Source organism: Gorilla gorilla, chromosome 20 (assembly GCF_029281585.2).
Source record: "Gorilla gorilla gorilla isolate KB3781 chromosome 20, NHGRI_mGorGor1-v2.1_pri, whole genome shotgun sequence".
NCBI classification, from domain to species: Eukaryota; Metazoa; Chordata; class Mammalia; order Primates; family Hominidae; genus Gorilla; species Gorilla gorilla.
This window is the reverse complement of record NC_073244.2, coordinates 51256276-51274430: the sequence shown is the minus strand read 5'-3', so window position 1 is coordinate 51274430 and position 18155 is coordinate 51256276. Positions and strand designations below refer to the sequence as shown.

Below are 18155 nucleotides of genomic sequence, written 5' to 3'. Positions count from 1 at the left end.
CCCAGCACTTTGGGAGGCCAAGGCAGGATGATCACTTGAGTCCAGGAGCTCGAGACCAGCCTGGGCAACATAGTGAGACCCAATTTCTACAAAAAATAAAAAATCAGCTGGGTGTGGTGGTGTGCACCTGTAGTTCCAGTTACTCCAGAGGCTGAGGCAGGAGGATGGCTTGAGGCTGGGAGGTCAAAGCAGCAGTAACCGAGATCGCACCACTGCACTCCAGCCTAGGCGACAGGGCGAGACCCAGTCTGGAAAAAAAAAAAAGACAGGAGCTGGAAAATGACCTTATAAGGAACTTTACATTAATACTGAAGTGGTTGTAATTTAAGAAACCGCACAGTCCGCAGGTCCTCAGGCGCTCAGAGGACCAGAGGCGGCTACAGACGTAATGGCTACTCAGGACCGCTAGGGAACGCTAGAGGATTGGCCACCGTGCTTACGCATGCGCACACTCTGGCACGCACAGCGTTTACGCGCTCACCGAGACTCGCGCATGCGCAGGTCCCGCATACAGCAGTGCAGTGCTGTTATTCCTGTCTCCGTAGAAACGCTGGGACTATGGCGGAGCCGACTGGGCTATTGGAGATGTCCGAGCTCCCCGGAGATAGCAGTGTCCCACAGGTGGGCACAGCGAGTGGCGTCAGCGACGTACTGCGGGGGGCAGTCGGCGGCGGGGTTCGGGTGCAGGAGGCCCGGGAAGGCCCAGTGGCCGAAGCTGCGCGGTCCATGGCGCGGGTGCCGGGCCCTGTGCCCGGGCCCATCCCCAGCAGCGTCCCGGGCCTGGCGTCCGCGCCAGACCCCCATCAGCAGCTCGCTTTCTTAGAAATTAACCGGCAGCTGTTGTTCCGCGAGTATCTGGATGGTAGCTCCATGATTCCGGTCAGATTACTACGGGATTTCGAGGAACGCCGCAGGCTGTTTGTGGAAGGCTGCAAGGCGAGGGAAGCAGCCTTTGACGCGGATCCCCCGCAGATGGACTTCGCTGCTGTCGCGTTTACGGTAGCGCTGACTGCCTCCGAGGCCCTCAGTCCTCTGGCCGACTGAGTCGGCTGTGATGATGAGATTGGTGGCAAGAAATAGCCAAGTGACCCTTTTCGGATCAAAAGAACAGGCAGGCTGTGCCAGTTTAGTTAACTCAGTCATAGGGGGAATGCAAACTGGAAGGGAATACGGCAATGTGCAATTGAAGGAGGAAGCACACTCCGAAATGGAAACAGACAAGACTGTTGAATCTTGTTTTCTTTCTTCTTTTTTTAGTATTATTTAAATAGAGAAGGGAGTCTCGCATCCCTAGGCTGGTCCCGAACGCTTGGACCCGAGCGATCCTCCCGCTCCGGCCTCCCAAAGTGCTGGGATTACTTTACAGGCGTGAGCCACCGCGCCCGGCCGAATCTTGTTTTCAAACAGGTCCCAAGACACTTCTGACTTAGCACTTTGTTAGCAATGCATTTTCCTGCATTTGTGAAGAATCCTTCATGACTTTCACCATAAAGGATGGTTTTGCAAAGATATGAGAAAAAAAATGCCAATAATAGAACCCATAGAAATGAACCTAAGTGATGAAAGAAAACAAAGAAATAGAGTTGTCAGGAATCCAGGTGTACCTGAGTTACTAGGATTGGAAGGCTATTGAGAGGACTTTGAAATTTCACAATTTGTGGTCATGTCAACAAATCCTAGTGTAAGATTCGTATTTGTGTTTTCTGAGGTACTTTAGATGAACAGTAAATATTCAATAGAAAAAACCACGTATTATATGATCAGTGTTTTCAAGTCTATGTGAAATTGGGTAGGTATGGAATAAACTTGTTTTTTGTTAATTTTAAGCTTTTTATTTTATTCTGGAATATGTATTCTATTCACAAGACTCAACAAAAAAAAGTATCGGCTGGGCGCACTGGCTTACGCCTGTAATCCCAGCACTATGGGAGGCCAAGGCGGGTGGATCACCTGAGGTCAGGAATTCAAGACCACCCTGGCCAACATGGTGAAACCCCATCTCTACTAAAAATAAAAAATTAACTGGGTGTGGTGGCACGCGCTTGTAGTCCCAGCTACTCGGGAGGCTGAGGCAGGAGAATCACTTGAACCTGGGAGGCGGAGGTTGCAGTGAGCCGAGATCACGCTACTGCACTCCAGCCTGGTCAACAGAGTGGGACTCCGTCTCAAAAAAAAGAAAAAAAGTATCAAAAGATGCTGTGAGAAATCTCTCTTGTTGCTGCCCTTTGCCAAACTCAGAACTATTCCATGCAGGTGCCATTGCTTGTGGCTTGGAGTTTTGTTGTTGTTTTCTTGGTTTTGCTTGTTTTTTGCTTTTTCACTGTATGCCTTTCAAGTTTTCTAATGCATATGCAAATAAACATCAATCTAAATATTGTGCATTTTCCCTTTTAATATCAAGGTAGTTAACTTGCATCACGAGGTATAAATTTTTAAAAATATAAAATCAAGGTAGCATGTTGTATACCTCTATCAGCATCTTGGGTTTTTTCAGTTATATATGGAGAGATTTATATATCAGAGGTTTTTTTTTTTTTTCTATATAGAAACAGAGATGGGGCCTAGGCTTGTCTCCAACTCCTGGCTTCAACTGTTCCTCCTGCCTCGGCTTCCCAAAGTACTAAGTGCTGGGCGTGAGCTACTCCACTGGGCTTTTTTTTTTTTTTTTTTTTTTTTAACAACTACAATGTAAAGCCGTATCTTAGTATAATGAACTAGACACCTTTTGGACATCTGGGTTGTTTGCAAAATGTTTTAACATTTTCTGTGCATTTATACGTGTTTACTTATTTTCCATAATACACTTTTTTTCTTTTCTTTTTGAGACAGTCTTGCTCTGTCACCCAGGCTGGAGTGCAGTGGTGCAATCTCGGCTCACTGCAATCTCTGCCTCCTGGGTTCAAGTGATTCTCCTGCCTCAGCCTCTGGAGTACCTGGAACTACAGGCATGTGCCACCATGCCCGGCTAATTTTTTGTATTTTTAGTAGAGAAAGGGTTTCACCGGTTAGCCAGGATGGTCTCGATCTCCTGACCTCATGATCTGCCTGCCTCAGCCTCCCAAAGTATTGGGATTATAGGCTTGAGCCACCGCACCCAGCCACCTTAATTTTGTTTGTTTTTGTTTTTTTTCTGAGACGGAGTCTCACTCTGTCGCCCAGACTGGAGTGCAGTGGCACCATCTCAGCTGACTGCAACCTCCACTTCCCGGGTTCAAGCTATTCTGCCTCAGCCTCCGAGTAGCTGGGACTGCAGTTGCACCACTGTGCCCAGCTAATTTTTGTATTTTTTTAGAGAAAAGGTTTCACCATGTTGGCCAGGCTGGTCTCGAACTCCTGACCTCGTGATCCGCCTGCCTCAGCCTCCCAAAGTGCTGAGATTACAGGCGTGAGCCACCGCGCCTGGCCCCACCTTGGTATTTTTAATGTGTCGCCAGAGTGCTGTCCTTGGGGCTCAACCAGTTTACCTTCCATTCAGCCAGGGATAGTTGTGCCTCTCTCCACAGCCTGGCTAATCTGACAGTTTTGGAAGCATCTGACAGTAAAAGATGGTTTCTCACTATGGTTTTAATTTGAATTTCTCTAATTATGAGTGAGGACACATGTTTTCAAATGCTTAAGAGCCATTTGTTTTCATTTCTCAGCGAACTATCTGTCCATATTCTTATTTTTTATTGGCTTGTAAGTTATGTGTCAGTCACTAAAGAAGTTAGCCCTTTGTGATGACATGGAATATAGTTCACAGCAGTTCAGACTGCTGTGATCCTTTTGCCATGCAGAAAAATGTTGGGCGGGCGTGGTGGCTCACGCCTGTAATCCCAGCACTTTGGGAGGCTGAGGCGGGCGGATCACAAGGTCAGGAGATCGAGACCATCCTGCCTAACACAGCGAAACCCCGTCTCTACTAAAAATAACAAAAATTAGCCGGGCGTGGTGGCGGGCGCCTGTAGTCCCAGCTATGCAGGAGGCTGAGGCAGGAGAATGGCGTGAACCCGGGAGGCGGAGCTTGCAGTAAGCCGAGATTGAGCCACTGCACTCCAGCCTGGGCGACACAGCCAGACTCCGTCTCAAAAAAAAAAAAAAAAAGAAAAGAAAAATGTTTAATGTAGCTGTGTATATTCAGTTTATTTCTTTTGCGGTTTCTAGACTTTGAGTCATAGGGCCGGGTGTGGCTCACTCCTGTAATCCCAGCACTTTGGGAGCCCGAGGTGGGCGGATCGCAAGGTCAAGAGATCGAGACCATCCTGGCCAACATGGTGAAACTCGTCTCTCCTAAAAATACAAAAATTAGCTGAGCATGGCGGCGCGCGCCTGCAATCCCAGCTACTTGGGAGGCTGAGGCAGGAGAATCACTTGCACTCGGGAGGCAGAGGTTGCAGTGAGCCGAGATCATGCCATTGCACTCCAGCCTGGTGACAGAGTAAGACTCCATCTCAAAAAAAAAAAAAAAAAGTCTTTGCCACTGCAGGATCATGAAGGAATCTGTTTTGTTTTTGTTTTTGTTTTTTGCCTCAGGTTGCACCCTACCTTCCCCCCACACTCATGAAGGAATAGTTTTAAGTTTTAAATGTTAACATTACAATTTTTATTCATTTAGAATGTTTTAGGTCCTAGTAGTGCTAGTCCACCCTCATTGCTCTTCGTTTCCAAAGTTTTTCAGGCTGTTCTTTGATTTTTTTTTTTGCTATTGTGGAACTTTAGGATCATCTTGACTAGTTTCAATTTTTACAAAAGCTGTTAGTATTTTTATATAGGTTGCATTCAATATATATACTGTTGAGTGAGAATTGACATCTTCACGATGTCATCCTATCCAGTAATGTGGTAAGTCTTTTCATTTGTCCCCAGATGTATTTTAAAGTTTCCTTCATATAGGTCTTGCATATTTGTGTTAAAAATATTCCAAGGTTTGTTTGGTTTTCTGTTTGTTGTTTATGGCTATTGTAAATGAGGTTTTGTGGTGTGTAAATTTGAATGCTATCTTTTTTTTTTTTTTGGTGCTCTATTAAACTTACTCTATTCTCTTATTGTTTGCAGTAGCTTTTCTTTGGTATACAATCATATCATCTACAAAGAACAATAGTTTTACCTCATTCTTTTTTTTTTTTTTTTTTGAGACAGAGTCTCGCTGTTGCCCAGGCTGGAGTGCAGTGGCACCATCTCGGCTCACTGCAACCTCTGCCCCCCAGGTTCAAGTTATTCTCCTGCCTCAGCCTCCTGAATAGCTGGGATTACAGGCGCCCACCACCACACTCAGCTAATTTCTGTATTTTTAGTAGAGACAGGGCTTCACCACGTTGGCCAGGCTGGTCTGGAACTCCTGACCTCAGGCAATCTGCCTGCCTCGGCCTCCCAAAGTGCTGGGATTACAGGCGTGAGCCAGTGCGCCCAACTGGTAGAGAATGTTGTTAAAGGTCAGATCTGCGTTTGTGGATCTCTTTTCTCCCATGATGTATTCATATGTTTTTGTTTGTTTGTTTGAGACGGAGTTTCACTCTCGTTGCCCAGGCTGGAGTGCAATTGCACAACCTCCACTCACCGCAATCTCCACCTCCCAGGTTCCAGCGATTCTCCTGCCTCAGCCTCCTGAGTAGCTGGGATTACAGGCATGCACCACCACACCTGGCTAATTTTGTATTTTTAGTAGAGGCGGGGTTTCACCATGTTGGCTAGGATGGTCTCAAACTCCTGACCTCAGGTGATCCACCCGCCTTGGCCTCCCAAAGTGCTGGGATTACAGGCGTGAGCCACCGCACCGGGCAGTATATTCATATGTTAAATCATGTTCATAGGTTTTGTAGTAATGGTCCTTGCATTTGAAATGCCCCTCACTTAGACATGATACATTATTCCTTAGTATGATATTGAATTCCATTTTATTTTATGTTATAAAATAAAATTTTATTTAAGATTTTGTATTAGAATTCATAAGTGAAATTAGTTTCTAGTTTATCAACCTTTTCAGTATTTAGATCAACTGTATTTCATATATATCATTTCATATGAAGAGTACAGAAGTATTTTATTTTTTCCCTGCTCTGGAAAAAGCTGGCATTGGAATTATCTGGTTTTTAAAGTTTCACAGATTTTTATTCTGAAAACCATTCAGGGCTAATGCTTTTTGGGAGAGTAGTTCATTGATAATTTTCTTTTTCCTGTGAGATAAAATCAATAGAGTTTGTAGGGTACTTGTCTGAGTATTGGTATTTCTCTACTGACTTAGAATATAGCATTTTCAGGCCAGGTGCTGTGGTTCACGCCTGTAATCCCAGCACTTTGGGAGGCCAAGGCGGGTAAATCACTTGAGGTGAGGAATCCAAGACCAGCCTGGCCAACATGGCGAAGCCCCGTCTCTACTAAAAATACAAAAATTAGCTGGATGTGGTGGGGCACTCCTGTAATCCCAGCTACTCGGGAGGCTGAGACAGGAGAATTGCTTGAACCCAGGAGGCGGAGGTTGCAGTGAGCCGAGATTGCATCACTGCACTCCAACCTGGGCAACAAGAGTGAAACTCTCTCAAAAAAAAAAAAAAAAAAAGGTGAATATTCTAGCCATCAAATTGTGAAGAAAGAGAAGGAAATTCATGCTAGTTTCACTGTCATACCTCAAACTGCCAAAGTTTCCAAGGCCACAGGGTGTGATAAATGCTCAGTCAAGATGGGAAAGGCATTCAGTTTGTAGGTAGAAGACATAAACAGAAATGTGTTCAGATTGCATTCGGTACTATCAGCAGCTTCAGGAATCCACTGTGGGTCTTGGAACGTATGCTTCAAGGATAACGGAGGACTACCGTAATCTTTTTTTTTTTTTTTTTGAGATGAAGTCTCGCTCTTGTCCCCCAGGCTGGAATACAATGGTGCGATCTCGGCTCACTGCAACTTCCACCTCCGAGGTTCAAGGGATTCTCCTGCCTCAGCCTCCCAAGTAGCTGAGATTACAGGTGCGTACCACCATGCCCGGCTAATGTTTTGTATTTTAAGTAGAGACAGGGTTTCACCATGTTGGCCAGGCTGGTCTCGAACTCCTGACCTCAGGTGATACGCCCACCTAGGCCTCCCAAAGTGCTGGGATTACAGGCGTGAGCCACCGCTCCCGGCCCACTGTAATCCTTATAATTACATAATTACTGTCACGGGTGCTTTTTTTTTTTTGAGACACAGTCTCACTCTGTCACCCAGGCTGGAGTGCAATGGAGTGATCTTGGCTCACTGCAACCTCCGCCTCCCAAGTTCAATTGATTCTCCAGCCTCAGCCTCCCAAGTAGCTGGGATTACAGGTACCCGCCACCATGCCTGGCTAATTTTTGTATTTTTAGTAGAGACAGGGTTTCACCATGTGGCCAGACTGGTCTCAAACTCCTGACTTCAGGTGATCCACCCGCCTCAGCTTCCCAAAGTGCTGTGATTACAGGCATGAGCCACCGCACCCAGCCTGCTCTTTGGTTTTTGGTGTAAATTTGAATTACTGTCTGAGGTTACCTGCTTTCAGACTAAGGAGTTTCCTTATTTCTTGTAAGATGGTCTGTCAGTTTGCCTGCCTGACACAGTACTCATTTCTGGGAACAAACTGATCTGAGGGGAGCAGGGACACCCCATCACCTATATATTCCATGTGATCTGGGCAGGCTGACGTCACTCCCTACCACACAACAGGCAAATGAGCAAGCCCGGCCAAATCAGAGGAAGCCATACTGCCTAGAGACTGGTTTAGGAGGACCTACCAACAAGCCAGGGCCAATGAGAGACTGCCCACAGTGAAATCAATCAAGGGGTAAGAAGAGGCAACTGGAGAAAGACCAAGAGCCCTAGTCCATTGCTGCTGGAAACCACATCTACCCCTAGGATTTTTCCATTTTATGAGCTAATGCGTTTTTTGTTTTTGTTTTTGTTTTTTTTGAGACAGAGTCTTGTTCTGTCTCCAAGGCTAGAATGCAATGGCACAATCTCAGCTCACTGCAACCTCCACTTCCCGAGTTCAAGCGATTCTCAGCCTCCCGAGTAGCTGAGATTACAGGTGCCTGCCACTGCACCCAGCTAATTTTTGTATTTTTTAGTAGAGATGGGGTTTTGCCATGCTGGCCAGGCTAGTCTCCAACTCCCGACCTCAGGTGATCCACCCACCTCAGCCTCCCAAAGTGCTGGGATTACAGGGGTGAGCCACCACGCCCGGCCACTAATACATTTTTTTTAAAGAGACAGGATCTTGCTGTATTGCCCAGGCTTTAGTGCAGTGGTGTGATCATAGCTCACTGCAGCCTCAAACTCCTGAGCTGAGGCGATCCTCCCGGCCTCAGCCTCACAAGTATGTAGAACTACAGGTGCGCCACCAGGCCTGGCTAATTTTGTTTTAATTTTTCGTATAGGGGTCTCGCTGTGTGGCCCAGCTGCTCTCCAACTCCCAGCCTCAAGCAATCCTCCTGCTTCAGCCACTGATCTCACTCAGTGGTTCAGTGGGATTACAGCCGTGAGCCACTGCACCCAGCCATAAATTCTTTTATATCTAAAGCAGTTTGAGTCGTTTCCGACCCCTACAACATAAAGAGTCCTGTCTACTATTCTCCTCAGGAGACAAAATCTCTTCCCCTCAGCCCCAACATCAAATACAAAGCATTCAGCCTCGTTAGTCAAAACTGATCACAATAATAGCCTTTATAGGTGTTTCTAGAGAGATGGGGTGAGAAAAAATAGGATATAAATAACCATTATTTACAACTTGCAGCAGTAAAGTTCTCCCAGACATCCCTTCAAGATTGAACTCCAAAGCCTCTGGGGCAGAGACTGGGCACCACCGAGCAAATACAAAAATCCACACTCTGACTCCAGGTGCGGATGGAGGAGACGCGTCAGGCCTAGAAACAAAATGAGTAGGAAGCATTAGAGAGGCTGCCCCTCTGCCTCCCCCGCCTCCCCGCAGAGTAGAATCAGTGGAAAAGCTCTGGCGGAGTCGGCATCGTGACCTCTTCAAGCCCATAGCTTTTTCAAAGAGAAGATGGCAGGTAGCTCAAAACAAGAGGGATGCAAAATAGAATGAAAGTAAGTTAGAACTGAAAGTGGGCTTAAAACCTTCCAGAGACTCTACCCAATTCATTTCACAGACAGAATCGAGGAAGGGTAGGGAAAAACCAGGTGCTGCCTCTGCCCAGCGCGCCCAGTGTGTAGCGGGGAGAAAAGGGGCGTCGCTACCTCCCGAGCGTAGATGGAAGGAGCAGATATGACATAAATCCCTCGAGGGTCTACATCTTCAGGGCGATTCCAATCTACGGACGAGCTGTGGGAGGAGAGAAAGAAGAAAAACTCAGACCCTTTAAATTCTCAGATCTTGTTTTCCCCTACCCATCACAAAGGGGAACCCAAAGCCAGCTACCGGGGTAAGAGAGACCGACCAGGGAAATGCATCAGGGAATCGGGCCAACTGCACCACGGAGATGGGTACAAGCAGCCAGCAGCGCAAGGCGTTCGTCTGTGGCGCAGCCCCTCACCTCGGGCCATCCCCGGAACCCTCCTGCGTCCTTAGGTTGTTGAGTGCATCCGGGAGTGCGTGGACTGACGGCTCCGGGGTCCCAGCCAGCAAGCGAGACCCAGCATCCTGGGCGTGGCCACGGCGGCGCACGTGGACCAGCAAGAGCGCAGCGCCGGCCACGCCCGCGGCCACGAGCAGTCCCAGAGCCGGCGGCAAAAGGTAGCGCTGCGGGTCCCCGGGCTTCAGGCCCGGGGGGGCCGCGGGCAAGGCGCTTGCGCCGTCGGGGTGCACTGGGAACTCACACCGCGCTCCCATGTAGCCGGGAGCGCAAGCGCAGACGAGGCCGGAGAAGTGGGCGTAGCAGCGGCCGCCGTGAGCACAGGGGCGCGCGGCACACGGGTCCGCGCGCTCGCGGCAGTCGCGGCCGCCGAAGCCCAGCGCGCAGGAGCAGCGGTGCGCGCCGCCGCCCTCCACACACGTGCCGCCGTTAGCGCAGGCGCGGCCCGCGCAGTCGTCCAGGTCGTGCTCGCAGCGAGGACCCGCGAAGCCGGCGCGGCAGCGGCAGCGCAGGGCGTGGCCCAGGTCCAGGCAGAGTCCGCCTGTGGGGAAGGGAGCATCAGAGGGCGCAGTCCGGGAGCCGGGGACCCACCTGCCCGCGCTGTTTCCCAGCTCTATCATCGCTGCACGGGGTCCCCTTTTTCTCTCTAACTTAAGGGCCAGCGTCTTGGAGTGTGCCAGGAAAGCCAGCTCGCTTTTCTTCCTAATGAAGTTTTGGAATAATTCAGCTCCACCTCTTTGGCTCTCGGTGCCCTTGTCTCTTTTTGCCTCGGCTTCGATCATACTTCAATAGTAGACAGCTCCCAGAACTACGTGTTTGAACCCTCTGGCCTTCCTCTGCCTAGAATACCCCTCCGCTCTTCCCTTCCTCCTTTTCTCACATTTTTCCCACCTTTTCTCTTCCCTAGCCCACCCCTCAGGTTTCAGCTCCGATGCTCCTTCCTCCATCCCAGCCCTGATCACTGCCCTGTTCTCCTAGATCACAGCCCTGACCACCCACCCTGGGCTCTGTCTGAGGGTGTCTGTCTTCCCCTCTGGGCTGGTACCCCCAGGAGGGTGCGGCCCAGAGATGTCCTGGTCGGTGCTGAGTCCCTAGTACCACACACCCCAGAATGAACACTCAGTGTTTGGGAGAGAATTATTGTATTCACTCGCAAGAAGATACACAGCCAGCCCTTTACATTCGTGATCTTTTTTTTTTTTTTTTTCGAAACGGAGTCTCGCTCTGTCGTCCAGGCTGGAGTGCAGTGGCGCGATCTCTGCTCACTGCAACCTCCGCCTCCCGAGTTCAAGCAATTCTCTGCTTCAGCCTACATTCATGATCTTATTTAATCTTTTTTTTTTTTTTTTTTTTTTTGAGACAGAGTCTCACTCTGTCGCCCAGGCGGGAGCGCAGTGGCACGATCTCGGCTCACTGCAACCTCCGCCTCCCGGGTTCAAGTGATTCTTCCGCCTTAGCCTCCCGAGTAGCTGGGATTACAGGCACCTGCCATCACGCCCGGCTAATTTTTTGTATTTTTAGTAGAGACGGGGTTTCACCATGTGGCCCGGGCTGGTCTCCAACTCCTCAGCTCAGGTTATTTGCCCGCCTCGGCCTCCCAAAGTGCTGGAATTACAGGCGTGAGTCGCCGTGCCGGGCCGCATTTAATCTTTAAGCACCGATATCAGGTCTCTTCTCTCCTCAGAACCTTCCTGTGGCTCCATCTCACTCAGGGGAAAAGTGAAAGTTCCCCTTCTTGTGACCCAGGGGGTCCCACAAGATGTGCCTCAGTCACCTCCCTGACCTCATCTCATCAGTATAACCACACTGGCTTCCCTGCTTCTCCTCAGCACACCAGGCACCTCAGCTCTATCAGGCAGGGGCAGGGACTTTGTCTGTTTCATATCCTGCTGTATCCTCAGTGCCTAGAATAGGGCCTGGCACACAGTAAATTATCAGTAAATATTAATAGTTATGAGATAGGGAATGTCTCCTTGCCCATTTTACAGGCTTGGGGGTGGAAGGTCAGGTCCCCAGGCCCTAGGGTTAGAAGAGTCAAAGCCAGGATTCCAACCCTGGACTGTCTGAGCCATCCAGGACCCCCACCCCATCCCTCGCCGTTCAGGCCTCCAGGCCTCACCATTGCGGCATGGCTGCAGGCTGCACCGGTCCACCCTCTTCTCACAGTTGGAGCCTTGGAAACCGGGTGGGCAGTGGCAGATGTAGGCAGAGTCAGGGTCTGCACCCCCGACACACAAGCCGCCGTTGAAGCAGGGTCCATCCGCACATGTCACCCCGCTCACCTCACACCGCAGCCCGTAGAACCCACGCGGGCAGGCGCATTCAAAGGACCTGGGTGTCTCCTGGGCAGGGACAAGAGTACTTGAGAAGGGTGTTTCCTTGGAGAAAAATCCCATCCCCCTCCTCAGTCCTAACCACTGGGGGCTGCTCCTTGTCCAGTCTCAAGTCCCACTATGCAGGGGCCACCCTGGGAGGTCCTCCCGACATCCCCTCGATCCACTCCACATTTTTCTGTCTGCCCATGTGACCCCAGAGGGAGGAGGCTCTGGGGACCCAGAGTGACCCCATTCCCACCACTACATCTTTGCCTACCAAATGCTGCCTGCCTGGTCTGCCCTGCTCGCTTCTGTCTACACTGACGAGTCCTACTGGGAGGTCCTAGATCTCAGCCCACCTCCTCCAGGAAGCCTTCTCTGGATCTCTCCTTCCCAGGACCTCTCCCTAAGTATTTGAACCCTGAGTGTGGCAGTATCCAGATGGCCCACACTGGACCCTACTGTATCCCAGCACTCCATGCCAGGCTCACTCACTGCCACCTCTGCACCCTTGCTCCTTGCAGGCCACTCACCTGGCCACCCTCTCTAATCACGTCCCAGAAGCCCCAGCCCCGGGCCACCTCCAGGAAGCCTTCTCTGATGTCTCCACCCCCTGTGCCCACAGATCCCAAATCTCCAACCTATTTGGCCCCACCACCCACTACCTTGGGCCCTGAATCGTTCTCAGTCCCGCAGTAGGGGCAGCTGTGGCCCCACACGGCTCCTCATCATTTCCACTCCTGCATCTTTCAGGGCCACCCACTGAGCCTGCTCTCCCCAGTCCCATCCCCATCACCTAATCCTACTTCAAGGCCCCAGATGCCAGCTGGATGCCTCCAGGAAGACCTCCCTGATAGTTATTCTCAGATCTCCTCCCCAGGCTGGTGTCTCATGGAGCCCCAGGGAGAGGGCTGTGGCTCCCAGGGTAAAGTACTAAGCAGGACAAAGTGGGAAGGGTGACACTGACACTACAGCTGCCTCCATTGGCACAGGGGTTCCCGTCACAGGGCCCAGGCCCAGGGACAAGGCATCCGGTGGTAGCAGAGGACGGGCCCCTGGGGCTGAGGCAGCTGCTGGTGGAGACAGGGACCGTGCAGAGAGGTCCAGTCCAGCCCTGTAGGCATCGGCATTCACCGGGCTGTTCACAGAAGCCATGCTCTGGGCTGCAGCCTGCTCGGCACACCGCTATGGGGGACAGAGAGGCAGAGAGAAAGGGAACACCAACGTCGGGGAGGGCCAGGGACAAGATGGAAAGCAGGGAGGTTTCTGAGCACGTTCCCTGAGCCACCTTGCTTCATCTTTGTGACAGATAATCATCGGGACGAGATGGTACTGTGACCCCCCACCCCCAGTTTACAGGTAGGGAAACTGAGGCCCACAGAGACGAGGTGACCAGCCCACCTAGGAAGTGGAGGAGTGACGATGTGAACCCAGGCCATCGGGCTGGAGTCTGTGCTCTTGGAAGGAGGATGGGACGGGGGCACCCAGGTGAGATCGTGAGGATAGGAGACAGTGAGGGGATTTGGGATTGGTGGGGGGACCCCTGGCCTTTCAGGGAAGATGGGAGTGTATTGAATTAGGGTGGCTCTGAGAAGATCTGGATTAGCCTGGGAGTCCTAGGGGCCTTGGTGGGGCTCTGAAATTTGGGGAGAGGTCTGAAGAATTCCAAGCTTTAAGAAGCCATGGGTTCTGGCCTGCAACCCTAGGGAGGGAGGATGGAGGGCACCTTGGCCAGAGTGGACTGGGAGGAGATTCCAAAGCTTCCGAGTGGGAGTCGGGAGGGCCGCAGAATTAGAAGAGCTTTGGAGTCCTAGCATCAGGACAGGGTGTGAATGTGGGTTCGGGAAGGAACTGGAGGGTGCCAGCATAGAAAATGGAAATGGGCTTCCGATTTGGGGCAACAAGAGGGCTGGGAGAGGGAAGGGGGCTCGAGTAGCAAGGCAGGGCTGGAGAGAGGTCCAGGGTCCTCAGTTACTCCGAAGGTGGCAGCTGGATGGTGGGCGGGGTTTGGGATACATCCGCAGCAGTCAGCGCGTTCCCCAGCTCCCTGAAGAGGGGTGCCTGGGGTACATGGTGGGGGACTCTAGAGTACCCTGGAGAGGGTGAGTGGGTTGTGAGAGGGGACTGGGGGCCGCGAGTGACGCTCAGGAGGGGCCGGGGTCCCCGGCTGGGACGGGGCGGGGTCGAACGCAGGACTCACGCGGCGCCTCACATTCGTCCTCGAGCAGTCCGCAGGGGCGCAGTCCCGGACCGCACCGCGAGGGGGCGCTGCGCGGACGGCAGAGGCGCGCGCACGCGGTCCCGACGGCAGGCGGCTCGCAGCGCGCGCGGTAGGAGAAGCGCAGCTCCCAGGCGCCTGCGCGCTGAATGTCCCGGGCCCACGGGCCCCCGGCTGCCAAGCGCCGCCGGCCAGCCACGCGCGCCAGCAGGCTCCAGGCGGGCCCTGCGAGGACAGGCAAAGGAGGGGTGCTGGGGTGGGCCCGGCCGAACATGGATGCATACGGAGCGCCCCGGCCGCATTCTCCCCGCCCCTCCCAGCGAGGCCAAAACACCCTCATGGAGGTCCTTGGACCTCGCGAGTAGAATGGCAGTCACCCTCTACTTTAGCAAGGCTGCGAACTCCCCAGTGCACCCTGGGACCTGCAATGTCGTGGTCCTTTCTAGTACTCTAGGTAACAGTTCTCTCGGCCAGGCATGGTGGCTCAAGCCTGAAATCCCAGCACTTTGGGAGGCCGAGACGGGTGGACCACCTGAGGTCAAGACCAGTCTGATCAACAAGGTGAAACCGTCTCTACTAAAAATAAAAAATTCTAAAAAAAAATTAGCCAGGCGTGGTGGCACGCACCTGTAATCCCAGCTACTGGGGAGGCTGAGGCAGGAGAATCACTTGCACCCAGAAGTGGAGGTTGCAGTGAGCCGAGATCGGCCATCGCACTCCAGCCTGGGTGACAGAGCAAGACTCCCTCTCAAAAAAATAAAAATAAAAAATAAACAGTTATCTCATAGAAACCGTAATACTCCTGTATTTTGACCCAGATCTTTGTTTTTTTGTTTGTTTTTTGGGACGGAGTCTCACTCTGTCGCCCAGGCTGGAGTGCAGTGGTGCGATCTCGGCTCACTGCCAGCTCCGCCTCCTGGGTTCACGCCATTCTCCTGCCTCAGCCTCCCGAGTAGCTGGGACTACAGGCGCCTGCCACCACGCCCGGCTAATTTTTTTTGTATTTTTAGTAGAGACGGGGTTTCACCATGTTAGCCAGGATGGTCTCAATCTCCTGACCTCGTGATCCACCCGCCTCGGCCTCCCAAAGTGCTGGGATTACAGGCGTGAGCCACCGCGCCGGGCCTTGACCCAGATCTTTGTAAATTGAAGTAATGATGAGACCTCTAACACCCTGTGACATTTGGTACCTCCATATGGCCAAAGAACAATAACATGTCTGAAGTGAGGTCATAACACCCCTAAATTGTGCCTCCGGATCTTCCTATATCAAAATAGTCGCAGAGACCCCAGTTACCACATTACCTGAGACCTTGGGATACTGGGAGAGTGACACTTTCTTGAAGGCAAAGGTGTCACCCCCCCAAGATTGTGACACAGCTTTCTACATCAGAACGGTGAAGAAGTGGCTCACTCCTATAATCCCAACGTTTTGGGAAGCCAAAGCCAGTGGATTGCTTGAGCCTAGGAGTTTGAGACCAGCCTGGGCAATATAGCGAGATCCCATCTCCATAAAAAATAAAATAAAAACAAGAAAAAAAATGGTGACAAAACCCCCGCTGTGGGCCTTACATAGCAACAGAGTCTCCCAAGTTGAGGATAAGAATGCCCTGTATCCCTCCCAGGAGCCTCTGCTCAATATTCTCCTTGGTGAAACTCCAACATCCCACAGGGCTCCCTAGGACCTCCACATGGACAAGGTGACAGAGCTTCACATAGGGGCCGAGGGTGGTGGCTCACGCCTGTAATCTCAACACTCTGGGAGGCCAAGGTGGGCGAATCACGAGGTCAGGAGTTCAAGACCAGCCTGGACAACATGGTGAAATCCTGTCTCTACTAAAAATACAAAAAAAAGTAGCCAGGCATGGTGGTGGGCGCCTGTAATCCCAGCTACTTGGGAGGCTGAGGCAGAAGAATTGCTTGAACCCAGAAGGCAGAGGTTGCAGTGAGCTGAGATCATGCCATTGCACTCCAGCCTGGACGACAGAGCAAGACTCTGTCTTGGGAAAAAACAAAAAACAAAAAACTTCACATAGAAGAACCAGAAGTAACTCATATTGCACCCTGAGCTCTCAACATCAGATGATAAAGTAGGGCTGTGAAATGCTACACTCCGCTCTGGAGGCTTTGATAGTAAGAGAGCTTCCCCTACTTCGTCTGGTACCAGAACCACACACTGCTGCATCCAGTACCAGGGACATTTCTGTGCCTGAGATGCCAAGAACCCTGGAGCTGTCAACACTCAGCACCACATCCCAGGAGCTGTGATGACATCATAAGACCTACAGATAACAGCACCAACCCTGTGTCTCACGGGGGCCCCAGCTCCCCACCAGTCCCAAGACTGAAGCCACTCACCTCCAATCTGGTCTCCTAACTCCTCTCTCCAGGTTTCGATGATGAAAGAGAAGGTGCCCTGGTTGGGTGAAGGAAGGGGGAGATGAAAGATGAAAGACAGTGGTTAGGGTAAGTACTCAGTGAAGGCCAGAGTTCAGGAATGAAGGGTGATGGCCATTGCTGGGGACTGAGCAAGCAAGGGACAATTCCCAGAGGGACCAGACCAGCCCAGGGAAGGAATGACATCTGTGGCTTTTTTTTGAGGGGGGAGAGACAGGATCTCACTTTGTCAGCCAGGCTGGAGTGCACTGGCGCAATCTTGGCTCACTGCAACAACCTCCGAGGCTCAAGCAATCCTCCCACCTCAGCCTCCCCAGTAGCTGGGACTACACGCGCATGTCACCATGCCCTGCTTTTTTTTTTTTAGAAACGAGGTCTCACTATGTTACTGAGACTGGTCTCAAACTGCCAGGCTCAAGAGATCCTCCTGCCTAGGCCTCCCAAAGTGCTGGAATTACAGCATGAGCCACTGGACGTGGCTTGCTTTATTGAGCACTTACTACGTGGTAAGCACTTTATTCAAGAGATGTGGTTGAATCGCTCAAAAGGGACCCTTGTGAGGCACCAGGATGATCCCATTTTTAAGCTTAGGAAACTGAGGCTGGAAACCAGGCAGTCACTTGTCCAAAAGGACAAGGGTCAAGAATTGCAATACAGGTCTGTTCATCTTTGTGCCTTTGGGTTGTGGGGGTGGGAGATAGGATTTTGGAGGTGAAAGAGTAATTAATACAGGACCCAACTGAAAGAACTGAGGACAGAAAAAAAAAAAAGAGAAGATATTAGTGGTCCCCAAGACAAGGTGTGAGAGGTTTGGGGATAAAGATGAGGACCACAGTTTTTAGGGATCCCCAAGGAGCAGAGGTAGGGTTCCTTGAGTTTAGGATTTCAGAGCTTGGGTTTGAGATTCTGGGAATTTGGGGTCCCAGCATCCAGGGTTGGGGAATCAGAACATTTAGAATCCCCAGTGTGTAGAGTTTAGAGGTCTGGGAATGTGGGGTTCCAGATGGTAGAGTTACTGGTCTGGGAATTTCGTCCACCCCCTGGGAGGCAGGATTAGGGTCTTGGAAGCTGGAGGGGAGAGGAGGTGGAGGTTTCGCTGGCAGGGTTAGGCCTCCAGCACCGGGAGTCCCCCGGGGGCAGCACTTACAGGCCAGGCGTCCCGGAAGGGCACCTGCAAGAGGCCGTCGGGCAGTGGGAGATCAGGCGCGGGCGCTCCGGGCTGCTCGGTGTAGACCGGTCCGCGCACACTCAGCGCCGCGCCCAGGGCGCATGGGGACTCGGCGGCCTCCTCCGAGAGCCCAGGCTTCAGGCAGACTCTGAAGAAGAGGCGGCAGGGGACCCGGGCGCTGCAGGGGGACCGCGGGGCCCCAGGGCCTGGACCCGGCCCGAAAGAGTGGATCTGCAGCTCGAAGACGCCAGCGGGCCGTGTCTGGGACGGAGACGGGCGCATGGTGAGGCGGCCGGGAGGACCCAGGCTTCCCGTCCGCCCCGCGCTCCTTCCCCAGGACCTTCAGGTCGCACTCACCCCTCCCCTCCGCATTCATCCCTTTCCACGCCACCTCCCACCTGGCTCTGACCTGGGGGAGGAAAATGAGCGCTAGGATCACAGTCTGGGAGAGGAGCCGGGACATCCGTGGGAAGACCATGGCCTTCTGTTGGGGGGGTCTCGGGAGTCGCAGCTGCTGGCTTCCAAGCCTTATATCTGAGAGA

At 51.9% G+C, this 18155-nt stretch overlaps 2 protein-coding genes across 7 annotated transcripts; one reads left to right on the top strand and one right to left on the bottom strand.

The window, feature by feature from the left end:
- Nucleotides 1–471: 471 nt before the first annotated feature.
- Nucleotides 472–10257, top strand: EID2B (EP300 interacting inhibitor of differentiation 2B). Of its 4 annotated transcripts, none has more exons than XM_055369366.2 (3): nucleotides 472–1789; nucleotides 6841–6938; nucleotides 9342–10257. In XM_055369366.2, exon 1 carries the CDS (start codon nucleotides 559–561, stop codon nucleotides 1042–1044), a length of 486 nt encoding a protein of 161 aa, XP_055225341.1. In that variant the 5' UTR covers nucleotides 472–558; the 3' UTR covers nucleotides 1045–1789; nucleotides 6841–6938; nucleotides 9342–10257. The 4 variants fall into 4 exon arrangements, 3 of the variants coding, with proteins under 3 accessions (XP_055225341.1, XP_055225340.1, XP_004060769.1); XM_055369365.2 differs by having other exon boundaries at nucleotides 8717–10257; XM_004060721.4 differs by having other exon boundaries at nucleotides 8361–10257.
- Nucleotides 8629–18155, bottom strand: DLL3 (delta like canonical Notch ligand 3). 3 transcript variants are annotated; one of them, XM_004060715.4, is made up of 9 exons: nucleotides 18023–18155; nucleotides 17593–17874; nucleotides 16407–16464; nucleotides 14031–14273; nucleotides 12798–13015; nucleotides 11635–11857; nucleotides 9477–10056; nucleotides 9181–9265; nucleotides 8629–8846 (listed from the first exon to the last, which is right to left on the bottom strand). In XM_004060715.4, exons 1-9 carry the CDS (start codon nucleotides 18089–18091, stop codon nucleotides 8841–8843), a joined length of 1764 nt encoding a protein of 587 aa, XP_004060763.3. In that variant the 5' UTR covers nucleotides 18092–18155; the 3' UTR covers nucleotides 8629–8840. The 3 variants fall into 3 exon arrangements, with proteins under 3 accessions (XP_004060763.3, XP_018871194.2, XP_018871195.2); XM_019015649.3 differs by having other exon boundaries at nucleotides 8629–9265; XM_019015650.4 differs by having other exon boundaries at nucleotides 8629–9265; nucleotides 14043–14273.

Bases quoted from the DNA above. Each gene is read 5' to 3' on its own strand.
- DLL3 (XM_019015649.3), bottom strand. From the start codon at position 18,091: ATGGTCTTCCCACGGATGTCCCGGCTCCTCTCCCAGACTGTGATCCTA. The intron at 14,274-16,406 runs GTGAGTGGCTTC...CTGTCCTCGCAG, and splicing joins GTTAGGAGACCAGATTGGAG to GGCCCGCCTGGAGCCTGCTG. The intron at 11,858-12,797 runs GTCAGTGTCACC...GTCCCTGCCCAG, and splicing joins CCAATGGAGGCAGCTGTAGT to GAGACACCCAGGTCCTTTGA.
- EID2B (XM_055369366.2), top strand. From the start codon at position 559: ATGGCGGAGCCGACTGGGCTATTGGAGATGTCCGAGCTCCCCGGAGAT.